The sequence below is a fragment of the Microcebus murinus genome, chromosome 13 (genome assembly GCF_040939455.1).
Source record: "Microcebus murinus isolate Inina chromosome 13, M.murinus_Inina_mat1.0, whole genome shotgun sequence".
Taxonomy (NCBI): domain Eukaryota; kingdom Metazoa; phylum Chordata; class Mammalia; order Primates; family Cheirogaleidae; genus Microcebus; species Microcebus murinus.
The window spans coordinates 18,062,399-18,077,505 of NC_134116.1; the positions used below are offsets into that span (position 1 = coordinate 18,062,399).

Consider the following 15,107-nt stretch of genomic DNA (forward strand, 5'->3'; position numbering starts at 1 on the left):
CAATAGGGACTTAGGTTTTCAGAATATTTTGTATATTCTTGGAACTTATGTTTGTACATTTAGTACTGAACATTTTATCGTTTTCATATCAAGGGACACCGTGTATCTATCCTGAAACCTGTTCTTTTCCTCCTATTGTCTAATATGGAACCAAACAATTTTTGTTGTAAATGTAGCAGGATATATAGCATCAGTCTTATAAATATTTTTTATTAAATACACAAACCATAGTTCAACTTAGTTAATTGATTTCTTCCCTAGAAAGAAAGTCAAGGGGGTAACATGATCATGTTGTAAACCCCATTACTTAGTTATTTAATTTCTGTGGTTACGTTTATCTTAGGTGACATTGGAACATATATGTCACCTCCTTGTATAAAGATAGTCTGAAGGAAAACCCTCATGCTCCTACCTTATATTTTCTTCACAGCTTTTCTGTTTTTGAGCTTTTTTTGTACTCAAAGAACAGCAGCTCACTCTTAATTTGGTCTCCCCATGTGGTTCTGAAAGAAAAGCAGAGTGTCTTGTTAATCCAAAATTGCTCATACCCTATTACCTTCTAACTTCTTTTTAAGCGAATGAATCTGTCTTTCCAGATAAGACTTCCACAGTTGAACGCAGGAGAAAGTTTGATGTCTCAAACTTTATAGTCTCACTGAGGTTGGGGAACTCGTCAGAACCCAAATGGTTTCATAGACACCTTTTCTGATTTTTTAAACCAAGTCTTTAATAAGTGCTTCTTTCGCTGTTTCTTAATCCAGAAAACGATATCATTGCATTAGAGTGCAAAGGAACTGGCTAGCGTTGTGTTTGTGAGGTCATCCAGAGTTCCATTTCTAGGTATCCTTATTCTGGAATGATTTATTATAGCTTTGTGACACAGGGCGAGATGCTGATTCAGGAGAGTTAGATATCTTGGAAGTTGTGGAAATAGATCACAATAGTCCTTTTAAATTAAAGAATATATTATATTCTGGCCTCAAAGGATTTTGCTAAATCTTCCTATACCAACCCATTCTGTTTAAATTGGCCCAACAATCAACACAATATTTTTCTCATAATTCATCCCGAAAATAGGATGCTATTGGCTGTAATCATTGACTTGTTTTGTCTGCTCACAAATAAACTTAAGACACAGAGTACACCTAAAGCCGACAGCAGACTTTCTGGAAACTCTTGAATATTTGTTCCATAGTTACTTTTTAAGACAAAGAAGAAAACCTTGTCAGGGTGTGTCATTAATTGTTGAATTGAGGCTTTATGGGGTGGGGTGGGAGGGGTTGGGGAACAGCCTTTATTTTAGGTGAATCATTCTCTTCTTTGACTTTTGAGCAAGCACCGGTTTCTACAGAGAATGGCTGTGCCATTGTCCATTTTCTGTGTCCATTTTCCTCTCATCTTTCCACTGAAGCCAAAGTAGTCAGCAGGCTGTGGTCAGGATGGTGGCCACAGGGTGTTTGCTATGATATGGCTGGCCGTGGGTTATTGTAAGAGCAGAGCTGGGTTCTATCACTTTGAGAAATGCTCAACTACGTAGACTTAGGGATGATGTTTTTTTTATGGCTGTGTTTTGTGGGCTGTACATATTACAAGTATTTATTTTATTGTCTTTGTTAAAATTTTTAATTAAAAATAAATGTGCTTGCTATAATAAATAGAAATACCCAAAGTTGTTTAAAGCAAAGTTAGTCCTTTCCCTTCATCCTCTATGCCCACTTTCCACAGGACACTGATGTTAAGCTGTTGTGATTCCCCTTTCACCAAACTGATTGCTCATAGAAACACCCATACATACATGTAGGATTTTTGTAGGTATTAAAAAATACGCTCATAATATATACATTATTCTGAAATTTGTTCTGTCACTTAAGAATATTTTATAGATGTCTCTTGGGTTAGTAGAGGATCTAGTTTGCTAATTTTCATAGTGAGCTTGTAATCCACCTTATACAAAAGTAAGCTACGTAATATTCCAACTGTGAGTATTGCAGTTTATTCAACCACCTCTCTGTTGATGAACATTTAGGTTGTTTTCAGTGTTTAGCTTCCACCAACAATACATAGTAAACAACATGACATTAAATACTTGTGCTCTTATTTTAGTAGGAAAATTCTTCCAACATGGGAATTTTAGGTCAAAAGTTATTGTGTGTTTAATGCTTTAAATATTTCCAGATTACTTTCCCAAGAGGTTAATACAATTCACATTCCTGTTTCTCTGCATCCTCATCAGAGGAGGGGAAAATGCTATTTTACTCTGATTTAATTTATATTTCACTGGTTAATAGTGATATTTTTAATATTTTCATGTATGTATTTTCTGTTATGGTTTCTTCTTCCTCTCTGACTTGCCAGTTTGTACTCTGTATCTTTGTCTTTTTTGCGTAGTAGCTGAGAGGCTGGGCTCTGAGCCCGACAGCCTGTATTAGAAGCAAGGCTTCGATTTCCTGTCCTAGGACTTTGGGCAAAGTATTTAACCCTCATGCCTCAGTGTCTCTTCTTCTAACCAGCAGGGATAGTAATAGCACCTGCCTCCTATGGCTCTGTAAAATTCATATGGGCACTTAGGATAATATCTGGCAGATAGATGTTGGCTATTATCAATGAATATTAGTTTTTCTCATCATTATTCTTCCAGATATTTATTATTCCTGAACTCTGGGGTGAAGTCCTGCCCCTCCCCTAAGCCACTTTTTCTTACCTGCTAGATTTTACTTGGTAATTCCTTCAGCCACTATTTATTGGGACTCACTTCTGTTTAATGCATTGTCCTAGGCCTTGGGAGAGATGGGAGGAACCTTAAGAAGCCCAGTTTGATTTTTATCTATCTCATAGCAGAGTTGTCAGTGTATGCAAGGTAGATCACAAGCTTTTAGGTTATTATTATGTCTAAAGTTGTCCCTTCTTTCTCATTAAATGGTCTCTCTAGTGAGGAATATATCTGTTGGATATTAGTGGCGATACTAGGATGTTTTTGTGTCTATTAATATTTTGGCTAGTAGTTTATTTTCTTTCTTTTAATATGTCTGCATTCCTATTTGTCCTCTAATTATATGGAGCTCATAGCACTTGTTCTTGCTGTATTCATTTCTCATCTCGTAGCACGGCAACTTGAGACAAAAAGCATCTTTCAGAAGGGCCCCAGGAATTGCATCTACATTAAGAACCTGTTGCTGTAATCTAGCATCTGAGGTCACAGTACAGTATTTGCCTTTGCTGAAGGAGGCAGGCAGACAGTCAGAAGTAGATATGTTATTGTTGATGGTGATTTGCTGCACCTAGTACTGATGGTTTTGTTAGGAAATGTCATGGGCAGTATACAATATAACGCAAATTCTTTGGGTTCACTTAAGTAGATTCCACTTGCACATACTCTATCTCTTTTTGATGTGGAAAATTAGGAAAGGCAATAGGCAGGATTGAGTAAAATGAAATGGTCCCATCCTCCCTGTGGGGAGAGCTTGCCTCAGCCATGGCCACGTATTTTACCCTGGAAGCATGAACAGAAGATTCATAGGAATGTCTCTTGACCTCCACAGCCTTCAAGCCCCCTCTGATGGCATCAAGATAAACCGTGTTGTGGTCAGAGACTTGAGCCATCACCTTGTTCCACATTTTTACTCACTAATGGAAATGGAGTAAAGGGTGGCTTGCACAGCTAGTTAGCGACTGAACTTCTTAGAACTAAAACCCAGCAGCGTCTTTGTTAGCATTCTACTGGTCATTTCATTAGACATAGACCAGTTGCTTAAATACAGTCATGAGAGCTTGGATCTTTGCTGAGGACCTATTATATATATCAACTGCGTGCCTGAGAAAGCTGCTTAATTTCTCATTAGCCTTGATTAGAAGTATAATAATAGACCTTGTTCAGCCACTGAGAGAGAAGGTGAGATGCTTTTTCCACTGTGACTGTCACTGCCCCATTATCAGGTGCTCTGAGGTGACTCATGTCTTTGGGGAAGGCAGCAGATAAGAGATGACATTCTATTCTGACTCTGTAGACTTAACTGTGGAGATTGAGAACAACAGAGATCTCTGACTATCAAGAAGAATTGGACGTAGATCTAGAGGTTCCAGGCATGGGAAATAATGAGGATAGAGATGACGTTTATCTTGCAAGTGTCTAAGAAACCTCTTTCTCTGCCTCTGTTCCCAAATCCCACGTCTCCAGCCCTCATCTCTGCCACCATCTGTCTGTTTTCTTCAGTGGCTTCTCCTCTTCTATCCACCTCTTCACTAGTGGGCCTTGGGACTCTGTCCTCAGACTCCCTTTCACACTCTCCCTCCGGGCATCTCATCCATTCTCTTGACTTCTGTGCCCACCTCTGTGCTGTTCTCCAAGTCTGTAACTCCAACTTCTTCCTCTGCCTTGTGCTCAAGTTCCACCCCTCTGGCTGTCTACTGCATGTTTCCAGTTGGAAATCCCATGGACATCTTCACACTCTATTTATCATCTTCCTACAGATTTGCTTTTCTCCCTGAGTTACCCGTCTCAGGCTATGCATTCACTGTTCAGCAGGCTGCCTGAGCTAGAAACAGGATTTGTTGTGGGCCTCGCTGTGGGACTGGGAGACTTGTTGTGATAACCCAAGAACGAAACTGTGAGCTTTCTGATCTTACTCTTTTTAATCCATTGCCACAGCCTTACACAAGTGATGCTTTTAAAATGTGGAACTCGTCATTTTATTCTCTTGCCTAAAATATTGTCAGATATTTTGGATTCTGAATGAAATCCTCTGTCCTTAGCATACAAGTCCCATACTGACTTCCCTTTACTTTTCCATCACACCCAGTCTTATGGTCATAATGAACAACTTGGTAGTTGCTCAGGTGTGACTTATTGTCCCTTCACATTTCAGTGCCTCCCCCTAGAATGCCCCTTTCTCCTTTCCTGGCCAAAAGTTCTTGTCCTTCAAAATGGGGCTTCTGGCCGGGTGCAGTGGATCATGCCTGTAATCCTAGCACTCTGGTAGGCCAAGATGGGAGGATTGCTCAAGGTCAGGAGTTTGAAACCAGCCTGAGCAAGAGTGAGACCCTGTCTCTACTAAAAATAGAAAGAAATTAATTGGCAAACTAAAAATATATCGAAAAAATTAGCCGGGCATGGTGGCGCATGCCTGTAGTCCCGGCTACTCGGGAGGCTGAGGCAGAAGGATCGCTTGAGCCCAGGAGTTTGAGGTTGCTGTGAGCTAGGCTGATGCCGTGGCACTCTAGCCCAGGCAACAAAGTAAGACACTGTGTCAAAAAACAAACAAACAAACAAGCAAACAAACAAAAATACTAGATGGGCCTTCTCTGGGGGGTCATTCCTGACTCCTACCTCCTAGTGCAGGGGGGCTCCCCACTGCACCTTACACTCTCGTTTGTCTTTCTTATTACCTGTTGATATGCTGTCTCCCCAGCTGGTGTTCCTCAGGGATAGGGACTTTGTTCATTCATGTTTGTGTCCCTAGTGCCTAGCACATAAGAGGGGCTCAGTGAATATTTATGAGATGATCTGCATAGTTTTCTCTATCTACCATTCAAAGTGTATTTCTTTCTCTTCTCCTTCTTGTACCCAGTCTTAGATTGGACCCTACTAAATCCTTTCTGCCACCTGGGCTCATTTCTATCCTCAGTACATGTGCTGTGCCTGGAATGTTCATGTTTTGTTCAGCCTGAAACATTCATATTATCCTCGTTTTGCTATCTAAATTCCTCCCCTTCAATCAAAGCCCGTCTCGTATTCCACTACTTTACAAAGCCTTTCTTGACAGATAAGTGCTTATTCTCTTTTGCTTTCTTCGTGTTGTTTTTGACTCTATACTTCATTGTCAGCTTCATAAGGGCAGAGATGGTGTCTTGACTTCGTTTCCCCTCTTGGCACACTCTGTGTGCTGCGTACTCCCTGGCATACCTGTCCATTGACATGCAGCCGGCTCTCCCAAGATGAGGCAGAATTTTCTAGCAGCCTGAACTTTCAGGATGGGGCAACTTTTAAACATATTTGGACATCTCTATAAGAAAATGATTTTGTTAAGAGTAATTTTTATTTATCTTGTTATCAGAGTACCAGAGAAGCAGAAATCAAGCTGAAAAGTGAAAGCAGAGTTAAACTTTTTTATTTGGACCCAGATGCCCAGGTAAGAACTATATTAATATTTAAAATTTAAAACCAACCAGGGGCAAGAAAATCTTCGAAGTGTTTGTTTGCTTTGTTTATTTTGTATTGACAAGCAATGTAGTATAGAACATTTGGGGAAAAGAAAAATAAAAACCCATGATCTCATCACCATAACATTACTATTGTGAACATTTGTATGATTGTTGAAAATTGAGAGAGATTTGTCCAAAGACATTCTCAAGTTCACATAGAACATATAATTTACCTATTAAAATAACCATTATAAAATAACAGGTATGATTGCAGATGCCTCAGAGTCAGTGATAATTTCCAACTAGCTGAGGTTCCATCTCAAATATGAAACCTTCTTCTCTCATTTAATTGTAATAAAAGTATTTTTCTATATTTCTTTACAGAGCTTATAACCATATGAATGTGTGTATTTTTTCTTTGCTTTTAGGCAATTTTTATTTTGATAAAATATATATAACATAAATTTTACCATTTTAACCATTTTTAAGTGTACAGTTTAGTGGCATTAAATACATTCTTATTGTTGTGCAACCATTACCACCTCCCATTTCTGGAACTTTCTCATTTTCCCAAACTGAATGTGTATACTAAATAATAATGCCCCATCCCTCCTTCCCCTGTTCCCTGGTAACCTCTATTCTGCTCTGTGAACTTGTCTGTTTTAGGGACCTTATAAGTGTGGAATTGTACAGTATTTGTCCTTTTGTGTCTGGCTTCTTTCATTTAACATACAGTTTTCAAGGCCTATCATGTTGTAGCTTGTGTCAGGATTTCCTCCCTTTTTATGGCTAAATAATATTCCATTGTGTGCATATACCACATTGTATTTATCCATACATATATGTTGATGGACACTTGGTTTGTTCATAACTATGATTTTTAGAGTCTGTATAATCATCTATTGAGTAGGTATATTGTCATTTGCTTGACATTAAATGTAACTATTATAAACTATATAATCTTACTATTAAAGTAGTAACATTGTTATGAATAAATGAGTATGTATAGCTTTTACATATTTTAAGCAGTTTCCTCCAGATGCATTTATGATGAGATTTTTTTAAAATAGCAGCATAATATATTTATATATTTACGTTTTCTTTTGAAGAAGCTTGACTTCTCATCAGCCGAGCCAGAAGTGAAGCCATTTGAAGAGAAGTTTGGAAAAAGAATTCTTGTCAAGTGCAATGATTTATCTTTCAATTTGCAATGCTGTGTTGCTGAAAATGAAGAAGGACCCACTACAAATGTAATTTTTCTTTTTAAAAATAAAGTTTTTTTTTAAATAATCAGAAGTTTGAGGTGAGCCCTTACAATGTAGGCTGGATGAGAAATCCTAGTTTCCGGTATCAGAGAGGTGCAGTGTCTGGATTGGGATATGGAGGGTTGTTTAGCTGCAGGGACAGGATGTTTGTGATGAAGGATGAAGATGGTAGGTGTGTGCTCAGTGTTTCTCGGAGTTGGATTTTGTCTTAGACACTTGAGGGAAGGCAACCATCTGCTTTCTCTGGAGCATACATTAAATAGCAAAGTACATAAAAGTAAAATAATTGTTCTGTTTACTAAAATGTCTTATTATCTAATTCTCTATATGAAAAAGGATGGGACTGTTCAGTAGAAATTTATGGCAACAATCATAAATAGGTCTTGTCATTTCTTCTTTAATAGCAGCATCCTTTTTCCCTGTTTGAGCCATAGTGATCACCTGAATTGTTTTGTTTTGTTCAGGTAGAGCCTTTCTTTGTTACTTTATCCCTGTTTGACATAAAATACAACCGAAAGATTTCTGCGGATTTCCATGTGGACCTGAACCATTTCTCCGTGAGGCAGATGCTGGCCACCACATCCCCGGCTCTTATGAACGGCAGCAGGCAGAGCCCGCCTGTCCTTCAGGGCATCCTCCACGAAGCCGCCATGCAGTATCCGAAGCAGGTGGGGACCGAGAGCCTGCGGTCATACTGCTCAGACTTAATCTTGCATGTTACATAAATACATTGACAGTGCTAAAATGAGACCTTGTAATGCACCAGTGGGTAAATTAGACCATTAACAGTATTTATATATAACAGTATATTATATGTTATATATTTATATATAACAGTATCTTAACAGTATTTATAATTTGATAGTAAAATCAGGCTGAGAAATAAGTGGCTTTTAATTTCTCATTGCTTCTTTCTAAACCCTGCCCTCATCACTTCTCCCACCAAATAGACTTTTTGAACTGATGCTAAACTATTGAGTAGCTCCCCAGTTTGGCCCTGGCACTGGGGCCTCCTTACTGGTTATTCTGCTTCACTGTTCTTTGCTATTTTAATGTTTGTGGGATTTGTTTAGTGCAACTGTGAATTCTGCTTACTGAAGAAAATTGTTTCCCTAGGGAATATTTTCAGTCACGTGTCCTCATCCAGATATATTTCTCGTGGCCAGAATCGAAAAGGTCCTTCAGGGGAGCATCACGCATTGTGCTGAGCCGTATATGAAAAGTTCAGACTCTTCCAAGGTAGGAATGACTTTTATGCTTTGAGATGATAAAAAGCAATCTGAAAAGAGGACTTTATGTCAAAATATAAATGCTTAATTAGACAAAATGTAAGCCATATTTCTATAATAGAAGGTGAAGAATGCTCTATATGTCTTTACTCTTTATTTATGTGGTGATTTTAATGAAAGGTATTCCTATATGTGAATAAAAGGCTTCATTTGGCTAATCTATCCTGACATCCTAAAATAATTTGCAATGGATTACTAGTTTTATAGTAAATTTTCTGCTATTACCAAGTGCATATATGGTATTCAGACAGAGTTCATTCTATTTATTGAGGCGCCTCTTGGGTTCTGGAATTATGTTTTGGTCCATATACACTTATATGTGAGGCTGGAGATGCAGAGATGCCCTTGTCTCAGACAGTCTGTCCTGTGGTGTCAATGGTTCAGGTCCACTTAGTTTTTGTTAGAGGGGCAGAGTTACGTGGCAGAGGTGGCATGACCTTAGGTGGAAGAGGGAAGGAGGACATACAAGATGTGTGTTTGATGTACTTTCCAAAGTAGTGTTCATCACTTGGGAGGTGCCTAGGTGTGGACATACCAAAGTCATCCAGTCTGAGATTTGCTTTCATACTTCAGAACACTGAGGTGTACATAGGTTAGTTACCTGCCTAGTGTCTCACAGTTAGAGTGGCCAAAGGGCACATGACTGCTGTCACTTACTAGAACGTTGTGCTATCTGGTTAGAGTAAGCTATTGAGTGCTATTGTCCTTGCCAGTTTTACAATATTTTTAGTTCTTCTTTTTTTAAAAAAATATGTATACATGGTCGTCTGACAGATGGCCTGGATTCGTTGACAAGGACAATCAGCAGCGGGGGTGGATACCCTAGCGGCTCTAACTAAGGTGTACTAAGTTGGCTTCAGAGCTCTCTCTCATCTCTGTGGGCAATCGCACGTCATAGGTGTGTCCACCAAATGCAGGATGGCCATTAAAGAACAGGTCTGCCTGTGAAAAGCCCTGGGTACTGAGTGCCTAACTAGCCTGAGTACTTTGAACAAATCATGTCACCTGTCTGGCTCCGGATGTCCCATCTGTGGGTGAAGGATGATGTCGCTACCTGCCCCCACCTTCCTCAGAGGGACAATGTTAGGGTCAAACAGATAATGTACGAGACGGTGCTGTGGGCACTTAAATCATGGAACACACATAAGACATCATTATTTATTACAGCCCCAGTCAAGTAAAAGCCCATTTACCCAGGCACATTGCTTCAAACAGTAAGCCTTTTTGGCTGATAAACGCTGAGTAAAGTTCAGTCTCTAGAGAGACGCTGTTTTATTTTTTTAAACCAAGTCTGTAAAACCTTGGATGAGAAGCTCTTTTAGCTCTTTCATGTTTTGATTAATAATCAATGAAGGCCTAAAATAAGCTCTACTTCCCCAACTATGTATGCAATACATTTCCTAGCCCCATACACACCAACTTTGTTACTTCTGCCTGCCACATGCACGGTTTGAAATTTGGCAGCTTGTATTGCTGTAAAAATCACGTATCACTGAAAGCTAAACTTCACACACTTTCCATTGTCCATCAAGCATCTGTTGAAGTCTTTTCCTTGGTTATTTGTGGGATCTAAAGCTCATCCGTGTGTAAAGCTCATCCATGCATTCATTTTCCTACCACCTCCAAAGCATTAAATTAAAGCAGGAATTAAGGCTCAATCATCTTAATCAGCAGAGAAATTATGGCAGAGATGTTACAGTGAGATAATTTTTTCTATCAGAGTTGTCTCCTTGTTTTCCAAGATGATCTCTAGAACATTATTTGGAGTAAGTTTTCATTTTGGAGGATATTTTTACAGAAAGTCTCCATAGGTATCTACCATTAATAGATTTTTTTTTAAAGAAAGGGGGAATAAAAGCCAAGAAAAAAAACCCAAAGGGCAAAAACATGTTTTTTACTTTGGCTTTTACATGTATTATATTCTATTTGCACCCTTGTGAAGTCTTAGAGCTCAGTCCTCATTTGCTGCAGGGAAGACTTCTTGAAGCCATGTGTTTTAGCTTAAAATCTTATACAGATACTACATTTTATTCCACGACATATTCATTATTGTTAGAACCTAAAAATCTTGAGCCTGAAAATGTTTAAATAAAATTGACCCTCCAGGAAGCTAAGCTATTTTACCCTATGACTGCATACACCTGAGACCCCACTAAGACGTCCCAGGGAGGCAAGAACATACCCCACTGAAGAAGAAAGGGAGGGACTAGATGATCCCCTGACATCTGTTTCAATCAGATGTGTTTTCCAGTTGACTCACAAAGACAGGGATTCTCACAGCATGATTGTGGTAAGATCATAAAGTTTTGTAACTGGGAGGGATTGTGAAAAGTATAGCCCAGGCCCTCCATTTTTCAAGTGAGGATAGTGGAGCCCCAGAGAGGTTTAATGACCTACAGAGTCACACAGCTGGTTTCCATTTGACTTAGAGACAATCATCTATCATCTCCTGAATCTTCTAGTCCTCGGTTCTCACACCTGATGTTGCACACAGATCACCAGAGGTCTTGTCAGAGTGCAGGCTCAGATTCAGGAGGATTGGAGCAGGGCCTGAAACTCTGCATTTCTAACAGGGATGCTGTGGCTTCAGCTTAGTAGAGCACACTTTGATTCACAGGTGTTAGAGCACATTGCCCAAAATTGGTTTGACTTTGATGTACTTAAGTAAAAAGACCCTTCTACCTGCCACTCTGACTCTCTGAATTAATCAAATATTGCACTGGTAACAGTGCATTATCATAGTATAAGCAAATTTGGAAAAATTAGGTGTCATCTGCTTTAGCAATAAGAGTGTAGTTGATTAGTAATAGGCCTGCCATACATACATGTCTTAGTCTAAAAGCAAATAAGCTTTGTTGTGCACCACAGTATTAATCAACCCACAACAAACCAAAATTGGTCATTGGGAAGTGAAAATAGCAGTAATTTATATTTAGAAAACAGGAATATAGCCATGAAAAACCCTGGCTTAACTTAAGTTGGTACCTGTGATGATGTCTTATTCCCCAAATTGTGGGAATCTTCACAAGCCGGTGCACATTAGGAGCTGTGAAAACTTAACATTTTCGTTAGTGTTCTCGTTTAAACTCTAGTAATGTGATGTATTTGGGCATGAATACCAAATAATAGTAATTATTAATAACTCATTGGACTTATAATAACAAATAGTCTTTACTTGTAAGGAAGTATGAAAGCCTGTGAAATAGCACTTATTGCCTGTGAAGACCAAAGAAAAGGCTTGCATTTTGTAAACAGTCTTTATTTGTTATTCTTTGAGAATCACTGCTATAGAATGTATTAAATAAAGAACCGTGCACTGAGTGTGAATCCGGCCATATTCATTGCTGTGAGATGTGTTTTTCCATGCCTCTGATGTAGCATGCTAGCATTGCTTGTTTAATGAACATGTGTTGAAGGCTTCTTAGGTCATAATTCTCCTGTCAGATGTAGTGTCTCATGTCTTCATTCTGATGTCTTCAAGGTGGCTCAGAAGGTGCTGAAGAATGCCAAGCAAGCCTGCCAAAGACTGGGACAGTATAGAATGCCATTTGCTTGGGCCGCAAGGTAAGGGGAACACCTTTTATATAGATATAGATACATGGACAGGTAGATAGGTTGACAGTCCCAGTCTGTTGTTCAGAGACAGAAAGGATGTGAATGTATAAAATTGAAAAATAAGCCCTATATTTGAAAAACCATTTAGTAGAGTCACAGAGAGGAGAGACGCTGACCAGAGAAGAGCCATCTGGGGCTAGCAGGATGGACAGGAGTATCTGCTGCGGAGCTGGCATTCCAGGGCCCTGCCACGTGCCTCCAGCTGGCAGTGGGCGACAGTCCAGCAAAGCCTGGAATGATCTTTATCTCTGGTCTCTACTTCTTAAGCATTTGACTGTGTGTGTTGTTTCCTAAGCACAAACTGTTGGCTGGAACTGTTTTCTATGTAAATTGAGTTAGTTGTGCTCACCCTCATAAATGTCCATGTTTTTAGATAATAAGATTTCTCTTGGCTATAGCCAATGGAACAGTAATTAGTCTTCCCATAGAAACCAGGCTTACATGATGGGTTTATTTTGGTCTTTTGGAAACCCAGTTTAGAAATGTTGCTTTGCTATTTCAGGACATTGTTTAAAGATGCATCTGGAAACCTTGACAAAAATGCCAGATTTTCGGCCATCTACAGGCAAGACAGCAATAAGCTATCCAATGATGACATGCTCAAGTTACTTGCAGACTTTCGGAAGTGAGTTTCACGGTCTTACTTATTTCCACACCTGAGAAATAGAAATTGTGTGGTGGGGAGGGAGGAATAGGGGAGCAATCATTTAAATTGCTTGACTGAAACATCAGAGGGGGTGGTGGATGAGAATGTTTCCTCAAGTTCTTGGGAAGGAAGAAGGTCGGCATGGAACCTGGTTCATTTGATTCTTTTCAGGGTGTTTGGGTGGTGCTATAAGGGTGAGTGGAGGTAGAGATGAACCTGGGGAGGAGGAGACAGTTGAAGAACTTTTGTCAAGAGATGAGAAAGAACTCAGCATAGCCACTGCATGTGGAATTAGAAAGAAGGGGAATATTTCAAGTCATGTTAAAGAGGCATGATTACTGGGTCTTTGCTTCCTGATTGGGTGTTGGGGTGCAAGGAGATATAAGTGGGTAGTTGTCTAAGATAAGTAACTCCCAGTTTTCTAACTTTCAAGATGGATTGACTCAGGGTACCAATAAGTGAATTAGGTAATTGGGAGAAAGATAACAACTTACATAGTACTTACTATTTGCAGCCATGTTTCTAACTGCTTTTCTTGTATTAATGAGTATATTCCTTTCCTAGGGCTGCCATAATAAAGTACCCAAAACTGGGTAGCTTAAAACAATAGAGATTTATTCTCTCACAGTTCTGAGGGCGAGAAGCCAGAAATTGAGACATTGGCAGGGCCACACACCCTCTGAAGTCTCCAGGGGAGGATTCTTTCTTGCCTCTTTTAGCTTTTGGTAGCCCCAGGTGTTCCTTGGCTATGGCAGCATCACTCCAATTAGCCGTCTTCCTGTGTGTCTGTCTCAGTTTCCTTCTTGGAACAGTAGTCATAAAGGATCAGGGTCAACCCTAGTGACCTCATCTTTACTGATCACATCTGCATAGATCCTGCTTCCAAATAAGGTCACATTTATAGGTACTGAAGCATATCGTTTTGGAAGACACAGTTCAATTTGTCACAGTCAGGCAATGAGGGGTTAAGGGATTTGTTCAACCTTACACAGCTGGCAGTGGGTGGAGTAAGCCTGGCCTGGGGGTCTGTGCTCCTAACCCCGTGTTGTTCTGCTGCTCCATCCTAATGAGTTCACTTCTGAACCTGTGAAACTGATTGGTAGGAAAATGGATTTTAAATTTTTTCTGAGAGAAAGTGATGATGGCATTAGCAGGTAATAAAATGAACAGAATGGCCAAGAGCCAAGTGCTAACAACTTTGTGCCCTGGGTGCTTTTCCAGTCTTATTTTTTGACTAAAAAATGTATATCAAAATAACAATGTTATCGGTTTGCCTAGAACTCAAGAAGGGCTGTGTAGCTTTCTTTAACTTCAGTTTTACCTTTTTCTTCTCTCTCTTCAGTGGTAAGTCTAAAAGAGATATTAGACATAGAAATAGGCTCAATAAGTTCCAAAAGCTTAGAGATGTATTCTTAATAAGAACCTAATCATGTCCATGTCAACAGGCAGCTTCAGCCTTCAAGATGATGTGAAATTTCTTGCTAAGAGGTTTAAAAAACTAGAAAGGGGCTGGGGGAGATTCTCAAAGTCGCTTTCAGTTATATGATGCTATACTTGTCTTGATGTTTCCCCCATTTGAGGCTTTAATGAGAAGTGCAACCTTGGTTTTGCTATCACGAAGCTAATCTTCCAGGTACCAATAAGGTTTGCCTGTTCAGCAAAGCCAAGTGCATACCCAGTGGGTTGGCTGTGAGTGAAACTTCCCCAGGTCACATAGGTAATCGGAGCAGGGGGAGGGAAGGATGAGGCCTGCTTGGTTAGCCTTTCTGGGTTCCTGGACCATACAAGGTGCCCCGAAATGCTGGTCACTGTCTGACAGTCCTGTGTCCTGGCAAGAACAAGGGGTGGGACCAGAATGTGGCCTGGATCCCTATGAATCTGTAACCGTTCTTGGAAGACCAAATAATAGCACTTTATTTTTCTTTTTAAATAATAGAGATTCTTTAATTTATAAACATAATACATGTTCATTATAGAAATTTTGGGAAATACAGAAAATAGAAGGCAGAAAAGGGTTTACCTTTAGTTTTACCCTCCTATGAGGAGGATCATTCTGAACTTTTGGGGGTTATTTTTTTTTGTATTTTCGTTTGTTTTAGTTTGTATTATGATTATAATAAATATGTAATATTTTCCTGTACATTATTATAACAA

General features: G+C 39.4%; 1 protein-coding gene across 25 annotated transcripts in view; it reads left to right on the forward strand.

The window, feature by feature from the left end:
* DOCK9 (dedicator of cytokinesis 9) overlaps positions 1 to 15,107 on the forward strand; it is a 272,799-nt gene that overhangs the window by 161,829 nt on the left and 95,863 nt on the right. For all 25 annotated transcript variants that reach the window (XM_076009317.1, XM_012755876.3, XM_076009325.1 and 22 more), the window contains exons 10-15: positions 6,051 to 6,125; positions 7,248 to 7,388; positions 7,868 to 8,071; positions 8,520 to 8,642; positions 12,174 to 12,256; positions 12,810 to 12,932. In XM_076009317.1, the coding sequence (XP_075865432.1) occupies positions 6,051 to 6,125; positions 7,248 to 7,388; positions 7,868 to 8,071; positions 8,520 to 8,642; positions 12,174 to 12,256; positions 12,810 to 12,932 (749 nt within the window). The remainder of the gene's footprint in view (positions 1 to 6,050; positions 6,126 to 7,247; positions 7,389 to 7,867; positions 8,072 to 8,519; positions 8,643 to 12,173; positions 12,257 to 12,809; positions 12,933 to 15,107) is intronic.